This window comes from Sander lucioperca, chromosome 22, assembly GCF_008315115.2.
Source record: "Sander lucioperca isolate FBNREF2018 chromosome 22, SLUC_FBN_1.2, whole genome shotgun sequence".
In the NCBI taxonomy this organism is placed as follows: Eukaryota; Metazoa; Chordata; class Actinopteri; order Perciformes; family Percidae; genus Sander; species Sander lucioperca.
The window spans coordinates 19,720,891-19,740,652 of record NC_050194.1 but is presented as its reverse complement, the minus strand read 5'-3'; the positions used below and the strand labels follow the sequence as shown (position 1 = coordinate 19,740,652).

Sequence of the window (19,762 nt, the reverse complement as noted above, 5' to 3'; positions counted from 1 at the left end):
CTATACCATGACTTCTTTCGACATATTATACTGTGACATTTTTTGACATACTATATATACTATGACTTTTTTCGACATACTACACTATTTTTAATGACTTTTTTGACATAAATTATTGACTTTTTTCGACATACTATACTATGACGTTTTTTTCAACATTTTTCGACATCCTATACTATGACGTTTTTTCGACATTTTTCGACATACTATTCTATAACTTTTTTTATATATATTATACTTTGACTTTTTTCGACATACTATACTATGACTTTTTTATGACTTTTTTCGACTTGCTATACTATGACTTTTTCGACACACCATACTTTGACTTTTTCTCGACTTTTTTCGACATTTTTCAACATACTATACTAGGACTTTTTTTTAATCACTTTTTTGGACATATTGTACTAGGACTTTTTTCGACATACTATAATGTGACATTTTTCGACATACTATACTAGGACTATTTTTGATTTTTTGACATTCTATACTATGATTTTTGTGACTTTTTCTACATACTATACTATTACTTCTTTTTATCACTTTTTTCGGCATACTATACTATGACTTTTTTGACATACTAAACTTTGACTTTTTCATCTCTTTCTTCGACATACTATACTATAACTTTTTCATCACTTTTTTCGACATACTATTTTTTGACTTTTTTTATCACTTTTTTCGACATACTATACTATGACTTTTTAATCACTTTCTTCAACATACTATACCATGACTTCTTTCGACATATTATACTGTGACATTTTTTGACATACTATATATACTATGACTTTTTTCGACATACTATACTATTTTTAATGACTTTTTTGACATAACTTATTGACTTTTTTCGACATACTATACTATGACTTTTTTCACTTTTTTCGACATACTATACTATGACTTTTTTCTCTACTTTTTTCAACATGACGTTTTTTCGACATTTTTCGAACTTTTTTTATATATATTATACTTTGACTTTTTCGACATACTATACTATGACCTTTTTTTTTACTTTATTCGACATACTATACTATGAGTTTTTTATGACTTTTTTTGACTTGCTATGCTATGACTTTTTTGACATACCATACTGTGACTTTTTCTCGACTTTTTTCGACATTTTTCAACATACTATACTAGGACTTTTTTTTTATCACTTTTTAATCATTTTTTTTCGACATACTATACTATTTTTTAATTACTTTTTTGACGAAACTTATTGACTTTTTTTGACATATAATCCTATGACTTTTTTATCACTTTTTTGGACATACTATACTATGACCTTTTTTACCACTTTTTTCGATATACTATACTTTGACTTTTATGATATTTTTTCAACATACTATACTATCACTTTTTTATCCCTTTTTTCAAAATACTACACTATGACTTTTTTGACATACTATACTATGACTTTTTATCATTTTTTTCGACATACTACACTATGACTTTTTTTCAACATACTATACTATGATTGTTTATGACTTTTTTATCACTTTTTTCTAAATACTACACTATGACTTTTATGACTTTTTAAAGATTTTTTTTACGGCTCTTTACTATTTTTTTCCGACATACTATACAGTGACTTTTATCGACATACTTTACTATGATCTTTTGTCATTATACTGTACTATGTCTTTTTATGACTTTTTTCATGATATTCTGACATTTTTATGACATACTATGACTTTTTAATGATTTTTTGACAAACTATACTGTGACTTTTATTTTCATGAAATACTTACTGTGACATTTAAAAACGTTTTTTTAACACTGAATATCCTTAAATGTAGCTAAATTTATTCATTATCTTTTAACACAACGTGGACACCCTGTCTTAAAACTCGAATTTGACACAAGGCCCTCTATAAAACTGGGTTAAGTTAGGGTAATAATGCAAAACTTAGCTTAGTTGTTATTGTACTTTTATGGTGAAAAAACATACATTTGCAATTAAAGGTTAAAGTTTTTATTAATAAAAGTTTACAGTCAGTGTTACTCATACAAAAACATTGATTGAGATTTTTTTTCCCGTTCTCTGCAGGACTACATGGCCATGGCAGGTGTCAGTGTGGCTTCAGTCTCAAGAAGAAGTTGCCAGTCCTCTCTGTAGCGGCACCCTGATCAGCCCCTGCTGGGCCCTGACATCTGCATACTGTGTCAGCAGGTAAATCCGTCGCTGAACTATAAATCAGTTTCTACAATGAAGCCATCTTCAGTCAGACCACAGAACACCATGAAGTGGTCAATCACCTTAAGATTCTTCTCTCCTGTCTCCTGCAGGTTTGGCAGCGACCCGTCCAGGTTTGTGGTGCGTGTCGGGGCTTCAGAGCAGACTCTCACTCCGGAGCAGGTGGTGCTTCACAGGAAGTTCAAGGGTCAGAGTGGAGGTCACGATCTGGCTTTGTTGAAACTACCCAGCACCAAGGGGCACTGTCTGACCTTTGACCTCGAAACCAACGCAGCATGCCTTCCTGCTGCAGACACAGCATCAGGAGGAAATGCGCCATCTTCTTGTGTTGTCATGGTTACCGCTGGCTGGACAGGACCAGGTATGTATTTTTCTCTCTAGTGTGTTTAGTAATATATTTTTAAACATCAAACACTACTCAGTGTATTTAAAAATACGTTTAAGATGGTTTTGAATATGGACATTTTTTCATAATTCTTTGGTTTGGGGTTAATGACATTCCTTACAAACTAACTAATTGTTTCAGCATTTCTGACATGCCGCTTCTTTAATCTTCTCGTCCATCTTTTCTCCCAGACTCGGTTCTTGCATCCTGGGTCCCTCTGTTGTCGTCATGGCAATGTAAGAAGCGCTATGGCGACAGCTTTTCCAGCCACGGCACCCTGTGTGCCGGCAGTCCTCCAGACACTAGCCTCCTCCATGACGACAGCTGTCAGGGCAACTCTGGAGGTGGGCTGGTGTGTCAGGGGGAGATGGGTCGATGGGTCCTCACTGGGGTCGTTGCCGGGGGTTACGGCTGCGCCGACCCCTCCTCTCCCGCGCTCTACACTCGAGTCAGCCGCTTCAGGAGCTGGATCGAGGAGGTCATCAACACACGAGCACATCCAGAGGAACTGCACGCACACAAAAACACACAAGAAGATCTGACACACGTTGACAATGACCTAACACACACACATGAGGAACACACACACGGAGAGGGCAAGGATAAATACTTCCACGTGCATGACGAGCTTAAACACACACACGATCAACAAGAAACAAATGAAATCAATGATATTAAACAAAAACACACACGTCATTCACACACCAAACAGCACGTTAACACACACACTAAAAGCACACATGGCCACCATGTTGGGGATGCAGACACAAACACACAAATTCTGGTCTGATTGAGGCCGTGCCATTGGCTGACCATCTGTGCCATGTGACCGCCTGAGGAGGAGGAAGACGAAAGTAACCTTTAAATGAAAAGAAAGATGCTCCTAACTTAGGTCTGTGCTCATTTCAAATCTGAACTCAGTGTTGTGTTTGCGGTTGCTAATCGTCGGACGAGTACAGCGGTGTGGGCAGACCTTCCTGAGCTGCCAGGATGACAGAGTGTGTGGGTGATTTGTGGTACTTTATATGTGAGCTACAGCCTGTTGAGAGGCAGAACGATAGCTGGTGGGGTCTGCAACGTTGAGGTTGAGCCTGGCATGCTGATCAGGGCCTTTCACTGATACTGAAAATAAAAAAAATCAGCATGGCATGTATTTTAAGGACAATAGTTTTAAAAGTTATTCTGGGATATTTCTAAGACGGTCACACAAGAATCTATGCTAAAATTCACCTATTAATGTGTGTATTCAGTGTGTTTCACAAGACAAATCAACAAAACAAACCACCAGAACATCTAGAATAAAGGCTGACTGCATATCATCATCATCCCTCTGAGATTATAAACACAGATTAAACTCCTGCATCACATGTCGCAATTGAAAAGTTGCTTTTTTTCCGACAGGGCTCGTCTCTTCAGGCTGTTGTCTTATACCTTTACTGGTGAAAGTGCTGTTTTGACCCATGACTAAGCTATTTAACCTGGGACCATACCAATGATTCTTGATGTTTTAGTGTTTAGTGTTATTAACATTTGATATTGCAGGCTTGATATCAGAAAGTCTCTGACTATTAATGACTCACCAACCTGAGAGATTTTTCACAACCTGGCAGACCAAACGTTTTTAATGGCTTACAACAGCTATAAAGCAACGATTGATCAACCATTAATAAAGTCATTACTTACAATTTATATGATCCCTTTATAAAGGATGTCTTATTAGAAAGCTTTCTATTAAGACAATGCTCACATCAAGGTCTACAATTAAACCCACACAATATACGTATCAAGTATTCCCTCACTTTTCAAGAAGCTATGGGTTTCCATCGATTTCGCAAAAAAAGGCTCTTGAAACTTGTGGAATCCATCACAATAAATATTAAATCTACATTTATTTTTTGTCAAAGTCACATTACTGTTCAGCACTTACTGCAGTGCATTTTTTTCTCAGATCAATTAAACTGCAGTACCTCACAACAATAATGGAGAAAAACACCTTGCAGTGATGGATTTCACAACTGAAGCAAGAATCTGCTAATTGATTTTTTTTTATCCCAAAGGGAAAACTGGAAACAATGTCCGCTTGGGAAAATATACACAAAAAATTCTGAAAAAACTACAATATGGTTTTCGTCAGCAGTTGAATCAAGCGCATCTATTTTGTTGTTATTGTAGTTAAGGAGCTAAAACTTGCAAAATGATTGGTATGGTCCTTTTTAACTGTACAGGAAATTCTTTCCTTTCAAAGCCATTGGAAGCTGACTGTCGGGTCGTAAAATATCTTTTTGTACTGATTCCAACAGATGGCTCTAGATAGATAGATGGATAGATAGCTACTATTCCTGAGATTAGATAGTATGTGTTACTGCATTCATTCTTGGCTGAATTAGATAGCCAAACTCTTGAAGTTAAATGTTGTCTGTTCTGTTGTACTGTGAGCAGATGTGCGATCTAACCAGAAGATGGCGATATTGCTCTATTTTCACAGGCTTGTTGGATAACATGGCCCTGATGGTTCTTTTTATACTGTTGCTATACGTGTACGAACTTGACTTGTGCTTTGATGTACTGTGAACCATTGTGTTGTGAAGCATCTTGTAACCTGCAACTGCTGTTTCTCCAACATGGAACTGTCCGATGCCTGTTGTTATAATCCTGTACATAAACTCAATCCTATAACTACTACTCCCTTCCTTCCTTCCTTCCTGAGAATTGATGTTTTACCATGCAAATCCTGTAGGTTAATGTAAATAATGTATGTCTGTGGCTGGACGGTGTGGGATCAGTGTAAAGTGTTTAAAGCCTTCTTTACCTGTGTTAAACCCATCAGCTGTTCCTCAGTGTAATGTGCTGAATCATGGTTGAGTATTAAAACATACCTGGTGAAAACAAGCATTCCGTGTTGGTGTGGCCTCTCTTCTCTGTCTTATTAAATAATAAACTCTAATTAACTCTGTTTTCTTAGTTTGTTAATGTTAAAGCTACAAAATAAGGGTAATTATGCGATATGCAAAGGGTTAGCGCCATTTTACACACTCAAAATACATTGATTATATACAGTAAAAAGATTGCTTACAAATGATGTAATTGCCTCCTAGTAAATGAAAAGTACATCTGCTTAGTGGCTGCTCTCAGTTACCCATGAGCCATGTTAATCTTTTCTTTTGTTTGGACGGGTTCTCCTCTGTAAAAAAGGGGGATCAGAGGATGCCCCTGCTGCAGTGGGTTGGCTAGTTCTTATTGAAAACTGTAGAACAAGTGATTTATAAATGAGCATAAATGACTCAGCTTTTGGGACTGAACATAAAAAAAAAATCTGACTGAAAATGATTAAGAAATCTGTATGACGGGCTGCAGTTATTGGAATAAATGTATAGATGTTGGGGTGTAAATTTATGAAACTGCAAACAGCTTTTGCCTTTTCCTGTATGTTACTCAAGCTCAGACTCCCCAAACAAGTCCCCTTCTTCATAAAAGAAATACAGCTATCAGATACATGTAGGGGGAGTAGAAGTATAAAATCAAATACAATTGAAATACTCAAGTACCTACATTTTTTACCTAAGTACAGTATTTGAGTCATATTCCACTACTGCACCATTTTATAAATATTAATACATTTGTTGTATTATTGCCATTTTGTGTATAGATAGACAGATAGATATATACTATATTGATCCACAAGAGGAAAGTCAAGGTCCCAGTAGCTTAAAGACATCACACACAACATACACATACATCATAAACAGGATGATAAAATAACAAATCCACATGAATAATATGGACAATAAAAGAAAAGATACTAAATAAAAAAAATCCACATGAATGTATAAGCATGAGACGCTTGCAGTGACAGGGCAGGGACTGACCCTGTGATTCAGTACGCATGGTAAGGTGCTCTATGAGAGTGTGTGTCATAGTGGTAGTGCAAATAAGTCCAATCTAGACTCCTGTCTAGAACTGGATCTACAGCATACCATCGTAAGTGGTGGCAGGACTGTCACAAAAGGAAGAGCAAGAGGTTCAGAGTTGGGCTGTATTCACACCCTTAGGTGAGTAGAAGTAAGACATCTGTGTAAAGTAGTAAATACTATAAATGGTCCTTCAGTATGATAATAGATAATAGGTTTGTCTGTACACCTTTAACTCGGGAATCGGGAGTCCAGTGATAAAGAAAACACAAGCTTCCATATTAGTCTGGGAAATGAAAAACAAAATTGGGATATATTTTCCAGGAAGTAACGTGGTTTACATAATGTGGCAGGCATGGCTTCCTGCAGCAGTCGGTTATGTGAAGAACAGTTTCAGTGTTCAAATCCACCTGGAGGTCTTCACTGAGCCTGTGTCAATCGCCTGTGGCCACAACTTCTGCAGGGCCTGTATCATGGGATACTGGAACAACAGTGACCACTGCCAGTATCCACTCTGCAAGGAGACGTTCACGAGGAGACCAGAGTTAATAACCAACACGACAATCCAAGAAGTCTCTGATCATTTCAAAGGGATGTGAGAAAGAAGCATTGATGAGTCTGCTGCCCAGCGTGGAAACAAAGCTAACAACATATGCACTTGGAGTAAACTGAAGGCTGCAAAAATTGCTTTTATTAATAAGACAGATTAAGTCAGGAAAGTGGGAGCGAGAGAGGGGGATGATGTTCAGGAAAGGGCAGCAAGTCGGAACCAAACCCGCAGACGCTGCGACAAGGACTGAGCCTCTGCACATGGGGCTCACGCTCAACCAGGTGAGCTAACCAGGCGCCCCGTCTGACATCTTTTTGTGAAATTCATCCAGAGCCTCACCACAGAGTCACAGGTCAGCCAAGGTTAAACTGGACAACAGGATGAGCAAGAAGCACAATGATCTTCTGGACATGTTCTGCAGGATGAATACAAATATCTATCATTAAAAACTGATCGGGGAGACGGAGCACAAAGTAAGACGGATGATCCAGGAGAAGCTGCAGAAGGTCCATGACCATGAGGTCCATTACCTGGTGGAGGTTAGCAAGAAGGACGCCCAGAAGGACATATTAGAGTGTGAAGGTGTTCGGCACTCTCATTGCCTCGATTGAAAGTAGACAATCAGAGCTCAATAAGTTGATGAAGAAGAAGCAGAGGGCAATCAAGAGGGCAGCGAAGGGCTTTATTAAAGCTCTTGAGCAGGAAATAAGTGCACTACAGCGAATATGCACAGAGCTGGAGCAGCTCTCATACACATTAATGACCATTTCCACGTCCTCCTGAGATTGTCATCTCTCTCCAGCCTTCCACACACGAATGAACAGCAAGAGTTCAGCATCCAGAGTAGCCAGTACGAGCAAAACGTCAGGAAAACTTGAGAAGACTGTGAGACGAAAACCATCCAACTTTGAAGACTTTGAAGTTCACAAAGAAATGGAGAAGTTTGGGACTACGTTGTTGATGTAACTCTGGACCCAGACACTGCACAGTGCACCCTTGCTCTTTCTGACCATGAGAAGGTGGTGAGGGAAGGCAAGTGGCAGAAGAGACCTTTCAACCCCATAAGATTTACAGGGTTATTGAGTTCATCGGTTAGCCCTCAGGAAGATTTTACTTTGAGGTGCAAGTGGAAGGGAAGAACAAATGGACCATTTGAGTTGTTAGAGAGTCTGTCAAAAGGAAGAAATGGTTTCCAATATCAACTGAACATATACTGTGTACTGGATGATAGAGCTTGGAGATAGTTGTAAAGCCGACACTGCTCACGCTGTTATTCTCTACCCACGGAAGCTAAAGAAGGTCAGGGTGTTAGCGGATCACAAGGAAGGGCGGGTCTCCTTTTATGATACCGAGGGCAAGTCTCATATTTACTTATTCATCGGCTACACTTTCAACAAAAAACTCTACCCATACTTCTATTGCGTCATTGGCGATAGTGCACCGTTGGTTGTAATACCTTTAAATTCTGACAAATCACATGAAAAGCCCAAAAACAAAAATTAGTTTGCCTCTCAGCACTTTTTCAACTTTGTTAACCTGTCTGTGGCAATGCATTTTTTTTAAACAAATGCTACTAAAACAGGAGTAAATAATGCATTTGTTGGTGACTATTTTCAGCCACAGATTAATAAATGATAGTAAGTATTTACGGCAGCAGGATGTTGAATGTGGGATTGAATCAAAATAAACTACAGTGCCCTTGTTCATAGTCACCCAGTGTGACAGAGTGGTTCATTCACGTTTTTAAATAGGGAAGCTCTGCTGTATTTTACAGAGTAATGAAGTGTAGCTAAGCCGACAACACTTTGTAGGATCAATGTATTGTTGCTTACGTCCTTTTTGAGAGATTTGTTGACAATAACAAACACTGAATAAAATTAAAAATGTGATAGCCTATAATATCATAACAACTTGTAATAAAACTCTTCAATGTTGCTCATCACTTTAATAGCTCAACTGTGATGTTTCCTTTACAGTTTTGTTTTCAATTCTGATCTAAATCACTCCAGTGTCTTTGACCAAATGAACAAATATCACATGATGAACATGTTTTCATGAATTGATGTTTGAAATTTGGATGGAAACTCACCTCTAATGATGACTTGAAGACTTGTGAAACTCTGACTTTGGAGGATGAGGAAGTCTGTCAATTGTAAACTTGAGGGATTGGCCTATAAATACAGACATACGGTTTAATTTTAATGACATGATATGAGTTATCTATATTTAATGGAATAAAAGGAATCCACAACAAAAAAGTACCTGTTACACTTTCACAAGCCATGCTCAGACAGCTCCGACATCCTGTACAGCAGAACTATTTTGTACTGTTTGGTGTATACTTATGAAACTAACAACATAAATAATCCTGTGTGGTCCTGTATGGTGTCCTGATGTAAATAAATGCTATGATCCCCAACCTGAGAGCATGGTGGTGATGGCACAGTGGATATGACACATGCCTTTGGTGTGGGAGATCACTGCAATACATCAACCAATGTGTCCCTGAGCAAGACACTTGCTCCAGAGGCGTGTTACCTCTGATATATAGCAATTGTAAGTCGCTTTGGATAAAAGCGTCAGCTAAATGACTTGTAATGTCTGGTTTAAAAAAAACGAAGATGGAAATGGCCTTATTGCTAAACTCCTTATAATACATCCATGCAACTCAAGGCTTCAAAACCATTGTAGATCCATGTTCAAAACCCATGTAAAATATAATACATATAAAAATGGCAGTCAATGGGTGACGTCACTGCTGTAACGTCCATTATTTTTTACAGTCTATGCTATTTACTGTAGGCCTTGTTTTATAAAAGTACATTTTCATGGTTTTTAAGGAAGGAGCTGTGCATGAATAGAAATAGATATTGGAAAAAATAAAAACTCTGAGATGAAAAACAAGGGAAAATGTCCTTTAATACCTCAACAAAGTCAAAAGTAATTTAGATTCAGAAGACTCGTTCTGGGCCAGCTTTTCTCCTAATTTTATTGACACGAAGAGTCAGAGGTCAGAGAGGGCTAACAAGACACATTCTCTCAAGACTTTCTCCCTTTTTGTGTCTTTGAGAAAGTAAGCGTGAGTTAACCAACTGCTGAGCTCTCCTCATTAATCACACAGAAAGCAGAGGAACCAGGGGGGAGCTGTCCTACATCCCATGGACACACGCACACACAGACTCGATCCTTAAAATAACTGGGACCATCATAAATAACACCACAAAACCTTTTTAAATAAGGCTGCAGCATTACTCAACACTTCACAGTGCTCAACACAGCTAAAATAAGAGCAGTGGAAGACAGTACAAAGGCTGTGGTGAGACAGGACGATGCACGAGCTGTTGAACGGACAGCAGTGATTGTTTTATCCTGTGTTAATGGCTCTGGAGGATATGCAGTGTTACGCAGGGCTTAATCTGACTTTATGTGATGACAGACAAGTATGGAGGGCAAATATTATGCCAGCTGTGATGCCGGGTGGTGTTCAGAGCATCCAGCCAACCACAGAAACATTGTCCAGTTTTATTTGTGCTTATTTTACTCAAATCAAAACCTTTTTTTTTTGCTTTAACAGCCAGCGACTTAATGTTAAATGTAACCTGAAACAAACTAATAGAGACTACACGAGCAGATATTCAGCATGACTAATCAATGTTGCAGTGTTACATAATGAGAAATGTGTGTTGCATATCTCTATTGGCTCCAAATTTGGTGATTTCAGGTTGAGACTGCTGATGAAACATTCTCAAAATCCAGGCTGAACAGATAAAAAATGCACAGGCCAAAAAAGGTGTTAAAAATGCATCCAGGGTTAACACAAAACTGTTTTAGCAGGTTTCTTGGTCTGGGGATGGATGGAGCACATTACCAGGGAATGGATGCTTTACCTAATAAGATTTGTTGGAGACAAAAGTGTTTCCGTATGACAACTAAATCAGACATGAAAATAATGTGTTTAACAAAATAAACCAGTCGAGAGAGATAAAACAGTGCTGAAATAGTATTTTTATTAAATACTTTCAAGATCCAAGTTCGAAGAATAACAAAGCTATGATGAAGACCAACTAACACTCAGACAAACACTTGATAGTCGTCAATTCATGGTTGTATTTCATTGTACATCATGATCATGCAAAAAAACTCCAGCATTCATGTGAAGGCTGGGGGAGAAAGCGCAGCCCAATAGTATATCATTACAACGCAGGGAAAATGCTAACATCGAGGGCCTCATACCAAGCTACGGCTCCTGAATCCTTTTTTTTATTTTTTATTTTGCGTTTTTTAAAATATTTTTTCATGTCACCTATTCAACATTCTGGATGGAGGATATTCTTATTTCAAAAGATGCAAATATCATATATTAACACTAGGCTCCATCCTTATTCAGGTAGGTACATGGTAGAAATGCGTAACTGAAACATGCATATAACTAGGTCTCCAGCTCTGATTCAACAGTGTAGGTCAGAAAAACCTGCACACCCACACCAACTCTTCTCTGGCTTTTAAAACTCCTCTCAACTGAGCAGGCAAGATTTAAAATCACATAGGGTAGATTATATTATTAAATAATTTAGTCCTGTCAATCAATCTATGATTTGTGTTGTCTTTACTTCCTCCCTCTTTTCCCTTTTTTTTTTTTTTTTTTTTTCCCTGTGTGTGAGGGAGAGTGCAGAACTCCAGCTTGGCAGATCGGCAAATTACCAAACGACAAGTTAACAGCAACAGCGACGACAACGAAAAAACTCAAACCAGTAACACAGAAACAGAGAAACAACAGAGAGAGGTACAAATAAACATCTCGAGAGCAGGAACTCGTTGGTACACGGGGGGGGGGGCAGATATCGGAGGGTGAAGGTGGTGGGGGATTTAAGATACGACCGGCGTGGATGGATGGAGACAATTAAGCAGCACAGCAGGGGGTGGCACCATGGTCACACAGCAGTGGTGCAGATATGTTACAAAGCCTAAACACACCACCAGGCGTGCGTGTGTGCGTGTGTGTGTGCATATGATATGAAGAGACAGCTCACAGCATTGTGGGATCAGGAGTTAAGGACACTATGATGAAGGTCTTCATGTTTAAAGACTATTTTTGGGCTAAGGGGTCTAACTTTTTTCAACCTGTTATTTCTTTTATTCCCCCGTCTCTGAAAACAGTCTTAGGTCCACGGGACTAGAGCTGGTAGCCCACATGAGTGTGTTTATTCAGTGTGTTGTTTGTCGTCAAAGATCGAAAGCTACCAATATTTTAAGGAAGTACTTAAAGGAGGAGAATTAAAGCAAATTGAAAATCGGTGAGGAAAATGTTCCTAAACTAGATCGGGGTCACAGAGGTCACGGGGTGATTCCCAAGATGCACAGGATGAGCGTCTCTTAGATACATGTACATATATTACACTTTTCTACATATATCTATACATACACTGTTATTACACAGTGATTATAAACAAACCAGGCCCTTGCAGAAAGCAGAGAAAAGGAGTGGGAGGGTTAAAAGAGGGAATAGTCTAAGAGTGAGCAAAAAAGGAGAGAGAGCGTGGGGAGGGATTTGAGGGAGAGGTGGCGGGAAAACATGCAAAACGTGGACGCCGATCCCGGCCCACTCTCTCCCTCCACTGCAGGCAACAGAAGGTGTTAACACGCGGAGGTTAGCTTTACAATTGCACAATAGAATCCCTCTTTTTAAAAACTCAGCTGCTTTAAAAAGGGGCCTTGAATATACGATCAGACAAAAAAAAAAAAAACTAAAAACAGAGAGGCTCCGGTTATTCATAGGAACGCAAAGGGAACAGAACGCTAAAAACACAACAAAAACAAATGCCCCAGCCCCCCCACCCCAATCCCACAACAACACGATTTTCCGTTCGGTCGGAAAAACAAGCACACAAACAAAAACACATAAAAAGCCTAAAGTTCTACACTTTGGTGCTTCATGTTTTTGATATCAAGTTTCTCTTGCCATCAAGTTCTCTGACTGAGCCGACTTGATTTCCCCCCCTTCTAGAACTCAGATGGGGAAAATCTCCCTACATCTTAACATCACCGTCCGGGTAACAAGCACAACACTTTCTACCCGACATCCCTAGAATGCCAAAAATGTGTCCAAAATCTCAGCTGCTAACCTTACATCTCCCCTCTTTTCCTCCCTTATTAGATAGTGAATATAAATGCTTGGTTGGGTTTTGGTGGTTTCTGATACATCTAGTCATAATTTACACAGCATATTCATAACTCATACTCATAAACTGTCACAAGTTCAACTGTAAACCCTCTCCTCACGCAGGACGTCTCATCTCGCGCAGGCAGAAAAAAGATGGCTGCCATGGGGAGGGATAGAGGGCAAAGACTCGCCCTCCAATCAGGCGCCAGATGCATGCATCATCCCCTGGGGGCGGTGTCTTGTGTTCAGCCGGCCCCCAGCAGGTCAAAGGGGGGACAGGATTGGTTGGTATCGTGGAGAGGGATGCGATCTCGCCCGGCCGGGCTCCTGGCACTAGCCAATCCACGCAGAGGACGTGCCTCTTAAACACGCTCGCTGAAAAAAACTGCCCCCCAAAACATACACTCCAGTAGACTGGAGGCTCAGGACCACTGGGGGAGAGAGGGGAGGAAACAGGCCTGAATGTCAGTTATGGGTCAATTAGGACACAAAAAAATCTAAATATTTAATTTTTTAAAGATAAACTAAACTTAAATGATGTATTATAATTGAAATTGTTACTACCAGTGGGTAAAAGAAGTGAAACATTTTCAATTTCTACACATGGTGGCTTTAAAATGAGCTCCATTTGTGTGAAGCTGTATGTGTGTGTGAGGCGATTACCTGATCACTGTAGTGGTGCAGCAGGCGCTCCTGAGCAGTGGAAGTGAACGTTGAGCCACTTGCCATCGCGACGATGCCACACCCTGGTCTCCTCTGATTGGCTGGAACGAGGACGGCCTGTGGTGTCCACAAACTGTGTGAGCCGGATGTAGGCAATGCACGCAGCATCCTCGCCGATCAGGTGCACGTGTGGGTTGAGCAGAGTGGTGTGCACAGGCTTGCTGTTCTTGCTCAGCACTGGATAAAATAAACAGAGACAGACCGAAAAATGTATCAAGTCAAAAACCAGATAGACTGGATGTCTTCTTTTCTTATTTTCTGTATGTTAAGTGTGCTTGGGTAACGTGAAAGGTACTTAAAATCTAATGTATTATTATTATAATAATGATGACAAAAGATACCAGTCCACAAGTAATGGAATTAAGTAAGTAAATACTCATGAAGGGAAATGATGTTGCATATCATCTGAAATCTGTTCTGACAAAACAAGGATTCTGAAGAAGTCACATTGGCACAAGAGAAGACGGCCGGCGAAATTCACTAGTTCATGAAAGGATCTCGTGAACACCTTTACACAATCACACATTAAAAAGTCCTATAAAAAATATTTTATTTTCTGAATACAATGTTGTCAGTGTGTTAATGTGTTAATGTTGCTCTGTGAACTTGGGAGTGACATTTTATAGACCAAATGATTAATAAACAACGTATTTGGCAGATTAACTGTGGAGTTTACCACATTGGGACAGTTCAGATGCTGTCAGGAAAGTTGTCAACCAAAAAGAAAAATGCACAAAAACATTTACTTGATATTCCTAATAAAAAAAACTGACTACACTTTCTGGTGATCCTCATCCTATCTGAGCGGAAGCTTTACCTGGGTAGTATTCTCGGTGCTGGCGGATTAAAATAAATGGCTGTGATGTGTGTGTGTGTGTGTGTGAGAGAGAGAGAGTGGAAGAGGAGACTCACAGTTTTCAAAGTAGAACTTGTGAAAGTCCATGCCCTCCACCAGGTTCCCCAGGGCCTCGGGTTCAAAAGAGGTGAGTCCAGGATCACAAATCCTCCTGAGAAAGAGCAATGAGAAAGAAACGGAGACGGTGAGAAAGTATGAGTGGGTGAAAAGACATTAGAGAAAATCAGAACAGAGACGCAGTCTTGAGAGAACAAAGCTCTAATGAATCCTGTCCCAAAACATAAATTTCCCTTCTTGCAGAAGCACAGATTCATCCGCTGCTTTTCATTATACACGTGCAGTTGTACTCACGTGTAGGCATCGAAATCTCCATTGTTGATGGCTTCAATCAACTGCTCCGTTATCTTGATGATCTCCTGTTTACGAGCTACAGAAAGAACAAGAGATAGAAAGCGACAGACAGATGGTAAATGGTGAGAAGCCAGTTAGGAGGTGAGACAACAATTAACTGTGTGGTGGTTTTGCTTGATGACATTTTCTCTCATCACTTCCAGCTTCTGCTTTCCCTTCAGGCTCTCTTTGTGGAGCTAGAGCTCGACGCTCCTCTTTAACCTCATCACTCGGCCAGACGCAGCTTCCTGACTGCAGCTCAACCGCATCACTGTCTGTCACTCTGTTTCTCACCTTCTGTACGACACAAAAACTGACTAAACACTACTCTCTGCTGTGTGAGCACACACTGCCGCCAAAACAACTAAAAATCCTGCGTGTAAACAACACAGGCTTAGACAAAAAAAAATCTTAACTCAAGAAGTAGTTATACGTTGTTGTTTTATCTCTATGACAACTAGGCAAACCTGCCATACTTTGATGGGAAGATAGTAAGTGGACTTTGAGTTATGATTTATAAGAATTAAGAACCAACTTTTAAGATCAACCATAAACTTTCACTTTCAAGACAATGTTCATTTAAAAACATTATATATATATATATATATATATATATATATATATATATATTTATAGCTGCCTCTGACCAGATTTACTGATAAATAAATAAAACTAATCATGTCAGTAGAGAAACTGTTTCTAACATTAACGTCTCCTACCAATCAAAACCCTAGTCGTTCAAAATGACCCTTAAATCTACTGTTTATCAATATAAGTGAGTATTATGCAGTCCTTCCAGAAAAATGCAGTTTTTTTGTGATTGTTGTGGGCAAAAATCCTTGATTATGCGGGCACGTTTTCTTAAAAAATGCGATAGAATATGCGGTATATTTATGCAATTTTATGCAATGAAATTGCGGGAACTTGCAAAAACTGCGGTTTCATCATGGCTTCACGTCACGTAATTGCGTCACTTCATAACGTTCCCATGGCAACAGGGGAAAATGGCTACTCTTGTGTGAAGTAAATCGATTACAAATGCGATCGCATAATCACGTTTTTCTGGAGGGACTGATTATGATGCCTAACTTTTCCACACATACTTTAAAACATCAATGAAATCACACACAAAGTTCCAACCCTACATACTGTAACTATCTCTACTACAAAAAGCCATCTTAAAAAAAAGAAAAGGCTGGTCGATATTCTCCATTTTACTTCTTGTCAACAAATCCCATCAAAAGACCAAAACCAACAATGAACTGGTCCTACTAACAAGTATTCCTCTGTGCCACAGAGCTCCATTGTTGTCCAAAGACTTAAAAACACACCAATGATCATGGGCAATGGTGGCATCGTGGATTACCACACTTCTGGTGTTTTAGTGACTGGAGCACCAAATGTGTATAATCCACAGCTGAAAATAGTCCCCATCAAATGCACTATTTCCTTTTGTTTCAGTAAAACTACAGTGCCCAGCTGGTTGAGGACATTACTTGGCCTTTTTATAAAAAATAATGATATACAGGTTTTCTGCAGGTTTCACCAAGTCAAATTTTAGACTTTTTAAGACCATTTTGACATTTAGTGTCTAGTCACCGTGTTAAGGACACAGAGCACCTCTGCTCTTAGTGTTGGCTCTGATCCAAGAGTGAAACGGAGGTGGTTTATGGGAGTTGCGGAGCTGCTGTGTGGGTCTGGCCTATCCAGTGTGGAGGTAGTGCTGGGGCCGGGGCTAGAGCCGCCAGATAATTGGCAGAACTGGCTGACTGTTGTTTGCTGGAGACCCTTCACAGGAGTTAGAGGTTTCTCACTTTTTGCATGAGACTCCGGCGCCCGTACACCCAACGTTCCCAGTTGAATTGCTTTCTTGCATAAAAAGCAGTAGGCTTCAAATACACTGTTAGGAACTGGCTGTAACCAAGCCCTACATTTTTATTTTTTATTATTCTCTCTTTCTTTTTTAGCTATCGCTAAACTTGCACTTCCCCATAGCTGAAGAATAAATTCCATTTTATGTCTGTGTTACAATCCGAAAGAGACTTGCGCCAATAACACGAAAGATGATTAACTTTAATATAAGTTGCATGTTGGTCTCATTTGTAGTTTAGCAAATTATATTTGGATCAGTTTTATATAGTCTATGATTTGGACAGCAAAAGAAAGAACTACAACACCACGGAATAAAAAACAAACATTCTAAAGCGCTGCAAGAGCATTTCAATGAGCATCAGAGGTATAATCCGGCCTAAAACTTTGATGCAGAATTAACATAACGTGCAAGGATCAGAACGTAAAGCGTCGTCCAAATGAAGTAAATATTGCCATAGCGCAGTTCGGCCTGCAGATGTTTTGACATTGCGATATAATAGTAATAATAAATAATAGAAGGTTCAAGGTTCTTTGTCATGTGCACAGCAATAACAGAAGTAGTCATTGGCAATGCTCATTAAATAACTAAAAGAAAAACAAAAGTAAAGCAAAATCTGAATCTAGAACAAAAGGAAAAAATTCTGATTCAAGTTCTCAACCCTCCTGTTGTCCTCGGGTCAAATTTGACTTGTTTTCAAAGTTTCCACATCAGAAATTTAAGTATCCTTTAAGCAAATTGCCCAAACATAACATGGATTGTTCCATACAATGCTCTATGCAAGTAAAATGAAAGGTCAGATCACTACTTTCATTGAAGTTTTGGTGTTCCAATAATTTTTAGAGCATTAAAAAAATAAATAAAATGAAACAGTTTCTAAACAGTATCCTGACTAAACTTTGACAGTCTGTGATTATCCACTCAATGGTAACTATTTGTCAAAAATAATTTCCACTTTTTTCCACTCAAATATTAGGTATAATTTCATAAAAATTGACCATGAATTCCAAAAAAAAGTGTAAAACTAGTGGTAATAGCTTGATGTTTGTGGTGAATCCGGTGGTAGTGGAAAAAAAGCGACTTAAAAAAAAAAGGTTAATTTTCAAATTTTACCCAGGGTGACAACAAGTTGTATGGTCGACGGGAAGACAACACAAGGGTTAAGTAAAGTGTATGAAGATTAAGAAATGATACATGATAGAAACGATATAGAAAAGTTTTATATCGTTTTGACTATATATATATATATATATATATATATATATATATATATATATATATATATATATATATATATATATCCCAGCCCTACGTTATCTGCAGGCTGCTTTCCTCATCCCTGAGAAAACTGCCATTTCAGAGATGCAAGTGTGTAACAGCTACAAGTGAGTAGATGGCAAGGAAAGCTGAGGTCAGTTAGTCAAGACTGTGTTCTTACTCTGCTTAGTGTTGCTTTTAGCAGCGACAGTGTTGCTCCCTAGTGGAGCGGTAGACATGGAGGACTGTGAGAGCTCAGAGTCAAGGCAGGAGCTGTTGCCCGTGCTGTTCCATGCCATGCGCTTTACGTCATGCGGTGGAACTGAAACACACAACGGTTGGTCAACAAATACAAAACACATGGATGGATGACAAGATGCCAGAAATGTATTTGCACACACACACACACACACACACACACACACACACACACACACACACACACACACAGTATGCAGTAAAACAAAACTGAGCACGAGAAATCTGTGGTGGGTTCAGTAGAATTAGTGAGAAATAAACATGAAGTGTTTAAGTGTGGGTTTATGACAGACATGCAGATGGGTAGCATGAAAACAGGATGGCAGCTGGATGCGAGATCAGTACAGCTCTGGTTGTGATGCTCTGTGATGTGGAAGTCATTTAACTGCCTGCTCTGCTTCCATCAACTCTACTCTTAATGCTCGTATACATTAACAAAGCCTCGTCTGATGAGCTGCAGCACCCAGCAGAGAGAGGATCGAAGCCATTGTTTGATATTAGCTCACGTTATGCCTGTGGGAAAACTAAGCATGTTCAGGAATGAAGGTGGGAGTGGAGGAAGGACACAGGAGGAGGAAAAGAGATCAGATGGTTACTTTAGTGCAGGTGTGTCTGACAAGAGCAGGACGACAAGAGGTCAAGAGACGAGAGGAGAGATTATAGAGTATAGAGGGGGAAAGAGGTGAGATAACGACGTAGAGAAGAATGGTGTATTAGAGAGAAACGGAGAAGAAATTAGAGAGAAGATTAAACCACATAACAGAATAAAGCATCCGAGTAGAAGGAGGAATGGAGGAGAAAATGCAAGGACAATGAGGAACCTGATGCTCTATGGTGTGCATGGTTCCAGTAAAGTCAGACAAGGGCCTGTCAGACTGGGAGGCCGCTTTAGGACACACAGCTGCAAGGTAAGCAAGGCTTCATCCAGCTGAAGCTGTCACATTAGGAGGACAAGGGGATAGATGCAGTGATCACACACCCACCCACACAAATTTCAGGGTTCCCACAGTGGCCCTGATGTAAAAAATGTCAAGACTTTTTTTTCATGGCTTTCCATAATTAGGTCAACATGTCTCCGTGACCTACAAAACACAGTACAGTGCAAAGCACAGTGAAGTTAGGTCCAGGTGGTGAGGCAGTTCAGGTGCAGTTTTGCTCTTAGGAAGTATATTACAATATTAATGGCTAACACAGCAGGAAATGAC

General features: G+C 39.4%; 2 protein-coding genes across 17 annotated transcripts in view; one reads left to right on the top strand and one right to left on the bottom strand.

Annotated features, from left to right (window-relative positions):
• LOC116061114 (neurotrypsin-like) overlaps positions 1-5,477 on the top strand; it is a 35,808-nt gene extending 30,331 nt beyond the window's left edge. Inside the window, exons 12-14 of the mRNA XM_031315030.2 lie at positions 2,054-2,176; positions 2,293-2,561; positions 2,777-5,477. Of these exons, the coding sequence (XP_031170890.1) occupies positions 2,054-2,176; positions 2,293-2,561; positions 2,777-3,375 (991 nt within the window). The 3' untranslated portion in view covers positions 3,376-5,477. The remainder of the gene's footprint in view (positions 1-2,053; positions 2,177-2,292; positions 2,562-2,776) is intronic.
• A 5,553-nt stretch (positions 5,478-11,030) lies between these two features.
• LOC116061519 (calcium/calmodulin-dependent protein kinase type II subunit gamma) overlaps positions 11,031-19,762 on the bottom strand; it is a 42,801-nt gene continuing 34,069 nt past the window's right edge. For 9 of the 16 annotated variants that reach the window (XM_031315766.2, XM_031315771.2, XM_031315768.2 and 6 more), the window contains 4 exons: positions 15,134-15,209; positions 14,839-14,933; positions 13,867-14,103; positions 11,031-13,634 (listed from right to left, as the gene is read on the bottom strand). In XM_031315766.2, the coding sequence (XP_031171626.1) occupies positions 13,871-14,103; positions 14,839-14,933; positions 15,134-15,209 (404 nt within the window). In that variant the 3' untranslated portion in view covers positions 11,031-13,634; positions 13,867-13,870. Of the gene's footprint in view, positions 13,635-13,866; positions 14,104-14,838; positions 14,934-15,133; positions 15,210-18,480; positions 18,622-19,762 lie in introns of all 16 variants that reach the window. The other 7 variants (XM_031315759.2, XM_031315760.2, XM_031315762.2 and 4 more) reach the window with 1 other exon arrangement.